The sequence below is a fragment of the Talpa europaea genome, assembly GCF_964194135.1.
Source record: "Talpa europaea genome assembly, chromosome: 2".
NCBI lineage: Eukaryota > Metazoa > Chordata > Mammalia > Eulipotyphla > Talpidae > Talpa > Talpa europaea.
In genome coordinates, this window is record NC_140068.1 from 104,621,345 (window position 1) to 104,625,008 (window position 3,664).

At 57.8% G+C, this 3,664-nt stretch overlaps 1 protein-coding gene across 1 annotated transcript; it reads right to left on the reverse strand.

Moving 5' to 3' along the window:
- Nucleotides 1-1,184: 1,184 nt before the first annotated feature.
- LOC311167055 (heat shock 70 kDa protein 1) lies at nucleotides 1,185-3,110 on the reverse strand (the record flags this gene model as incomplete). The annotated part of the gene is made up of 1 exon (XM_084227856.1): nucleotides 1,185-3,110. The coding sequence occupies one exon, from the start codon at nucleotides 3,108-3,110 to the stop codon at nucleotides 1,185-1,187; it is 1,926 nt and encodes a 641-aa protein (XP_084083982.1).
- Between the last annotated feature and the right edge of the window lie 554 nt (nucleotides 3,111-3,664).

Genomic DNA, 3,664 nt, shown 5'->3' on the forward strand with positions numbered 1-3,664 from the left:
GTATAGTTGACCAAAAAAATCTGTGCGTATTAATAATATGTAACAAGGTGGTTTTTAAAACCATCTTAACTTTTTAAGATGCACAGTTAAGTAGTGTTACTTATTTTCACATTGCTGTGCAGAACTTGTTAAAGCAAGAACAACCCAGTGCTAATAGGATCAGCATGGGAAAAAAACCCTGCCCCCCAAATCATCACTTGTTACTCTTAACTTTGCCACTACCATGCCCCAAACTCAGAATTTCACTTCTCCAGGCTTATCACTTGGATAACTGCAACTAGAGTGTGCATGGCTTAATATGGTGCATATCTTCCTCACATTTCTGCTCCAAATAATCTTAAAAGCTTTGAGAGTGAGGCCATGCAGACAAAATGCTTTAATTTAAAAAGAGGCAACGAATATAACAGAAACTAAATATTTTCCCTTAGTCACCCAACTGGGATTTATAGAAACAGAGTGTGAACCTGTATCTTATTTTTGCTGTTTGTATACCCATGCTTATTTACAACCTAAATAAAAGACTAGAAGGACTCAAGTCAGAAGTGAAAAATAAAGCTCAAGGGCTCTGTGTGCAAGAAGTGCAGGAGAGTGAGGAAACATGAAATTCCTCCCAACACTTCTGCAGCTCCCATTCCTGCTTTCCCCTAAAACAAGTCCCACCCAAATTAAAATGAGCACCAGGAATTTTTATTTGCTAGCACAGATTTCACTTTGCACCTACGAATATGTCCCAACAAAAGCAGCCATGGTCTTGGCTCCTAACATGTGCACCTGCATTCAGAAGTCTGTCCCTTTCATTGTCTATGCAACTCAGGCATTCCAAGAAGAGTTCATTAGTAGACACATATTTTTAACATTTTATTTTTCGTTTTCATTATTATACAAATAATTTTTTAAAAAAAATCCAGGATTGTTGGTGTGTTGCCAAAGAAAAAAATGGGACACAGGGTGGCAGTATTGAGTCACTTGGGAGGTAGAGAGAAAAAAGACCAGAGCAGTACCAACTCAAATTAAATGCAGAAATTCAATTGAACACAGATTATATAACACTGAAATAATAAAGACAACCAAGTTAATGGTAAGGTTACACCCAAACTTTAGATTAACTAAAAGATAAACAGTCAGAAAATATACGAATATACCAAGTCCTTGGGGCTCCTTTGTGGCAATGGAAGAGACAGCCTCTAATCCACCTCTTCAATGGTGGGGCCAGAGGAAGAAGACCCGTTGGGAGCCCGAGCCCCAAAACCACCGGCCCCGGGGCCTCCCGCCCCCTGGTACAGTCCGCTGATGATGGGGTTGCACACCTGCTCCAGCTCCTTCCTCTTGTGCTCAAACTCATCCTTGTCGGCCAGGGTGTTGGCGTCCAGCCAGGAAATCACCTCCTGGCACTTGTCCAGCACCTTCTTCTTGTCGCCCTCGCTGATCTTGCCTTTGAGCCCTTCGTCCTCCACGGCGCTCTTCATGTTGAAGGCGTAGGACTCGAGCGCGTTCTTGGCAGCCACCCTGTCGCGCTGCACCTCGTCCTCCGCCTTGTACCTCTCGGCCTCCTGCACCATGCGCTCGATGTCCTCCTTGCTCAGGCGGCCCTTGTCGTTGGTGATGGTGATCTTGTTGGCCTTGCCGGTGCTCTTGTCCGTGGCCGTGACGTGCAGGATGCCATTGGCGTCGATGTCAAAGGTCACCTCGATCTGGGGCACGCCCCTGGGGGCCGGCGGGATGCCGCTCAGCTCGAAGCGCCCCAGCAGGTTGTTGTCCCGGGTCATGGCCCTCTCGCCCTCGTACACCTGGATCAGCACCCCCGGCTGGTTGTCCGAGTAGGTGGTGAAGACCTGCGTCTGCTTGGTGGGGATGGTGGAGTTGCGCTTGATCAGCGCCGTCATCACGCCCCCGGCCGTCTCCAGCCCCAGCGACAGCGGAGCCACGTCCAGCAGCAGCAGGTCCTGCACCTTCTCCGACTTGTCCCCCATCAGGATGGCCGCCTGCACCGCCGCCCCGTAGGCCACCGCCTCGTCGGGGTTGATGCTCTTGTTGAGCTCGCGCCCGTTGAAGAAGTCCTGCAGCAGCTTCTGCACCTTGGGGATGCGCGTGGAGCCGCCCACCAGCACCAGCTCGTGGATCTGGGACTTGTCCAGCTTGGCGTCTCGCAGGGCCTTCTCCACGGGCTCCAGCGTGCCGCGGAACAGGTCGGAGCACAGCTCCTCGAAGCGCGCCCTGGTGATGGACGTGTAGAAGTCGGTGCCCTCGAACAGCGAGTCGATCTCCAGGCTGGCCTGCGTGCTGGACGACAGCGTGCGCTTGGCCCGCTCGCAGGCGGTGCGCAGGCGCCGCACGGCGCGCTTGTTCTGGCTGATGTCCTTCTTGTGCTTCCTCTTGAACTCCTCCACGAAGTGGTTCACCAGCCTGTTGTCGAAGTCCTCCCCGCCCAGGTGCGTGTCGCCGGCAGTGGCCTTCACCTCGAAGATGCCGTCGTCGATCGTCAGGATGGACACGTCGAAGGTGCCGCCGCCCAGGTCGAAGATGAGCACGTTGCGCTCGCCCCTGCCGCCGCGGTCCAGCCCGTAGGCGATGGCGGCCGCCGTGGGCTCGTTGATGATGCGCAGCACGTTCAGCCCCGCGATCACCCCCGCGTCCTTCGTGGCCTGGCGCTGCGAGTCGTTGAAGTAGGCGGGCACGGTGATCACCGCGTTGGTCACCGGGCCGCCCAGGTACGCCTCGGCGATCTCCTTCATCTTGGTCAGCACCATGGACGAGATCTCCTCGGGGAAGAAGGCCTTGGTCTCGCCCTTGTAGCTCACCTGCACCTTGGGCTTGCCGCCGTCGCTGATCACCTGGAAAGGCCAGTGCTTCATGTCCGCCTGCACCACCGCGTCGCCGAACTTGCGGCCGATCAGCCGCTTGGCGTCGAACACCGTGTTCTGCGGGTTCAGCGCCACCTGGCTCTTGGCCGCGTCGCCGATCAGCCGCTCCGTGTCGGTGAACGCCACGTAGCTGGGGGTGGTGCGGTTGCCCTGGTCGTTGGCGATGATCTCCACCTTGCCGTGCTGGAACACCCCCACGCACGAGTAGGTGGTGCCCAGGTCGATGCCGATGGCCGTGCCCTTAGCCATGCCGGTGCGTGCCAGGCGCTGCGCTGCGCTCGGTCTCAAGCGGGTCGGCGGGCGGGTCGGGGCGGGTCGGGGCGCGGGGCCTTGCGAAGTCGGGACGCGAAGGGCGACGCCGCGGGAGCTCGCGCTGGAGGCAGTGGGTCGGCGCGGTGGGGTCCCCTCGGCCGGTCCTGGGGTGGCTGTTTGTCCCGAGTGGCCGCGGCCGCGTTTATAAACCCTCCCCGCGCCCCTCCTCTGCCCTCCGCGGCCAATCGCGGAGCCCCGCGGGGCCGCGGGTCGGGAAGATTCCAGGAGCTTCTCCGCGCGTCCTGCCCCCAGGCTGTCCCGGGCCAATCCCCGCTCGGGCTGCGCCCCGGCCAGAACTCTCCAGACGCTTCTGGGGCGCTCGGGAGGCGGCGGGCGTGGAGGGAAGGGAGGGGCGCGGGGCCGCTGGTGTTGGCTCCGCCCCCCAGTCGGGTCTCGGGGGGCGCGGGCGCCCGCGCACTGCTGTGAAGACGGCGGGAGATCTCTAGCAGGTTTACGTTGTAGGGCGGCGGGAGGCTCGTGGGGCTTAAACT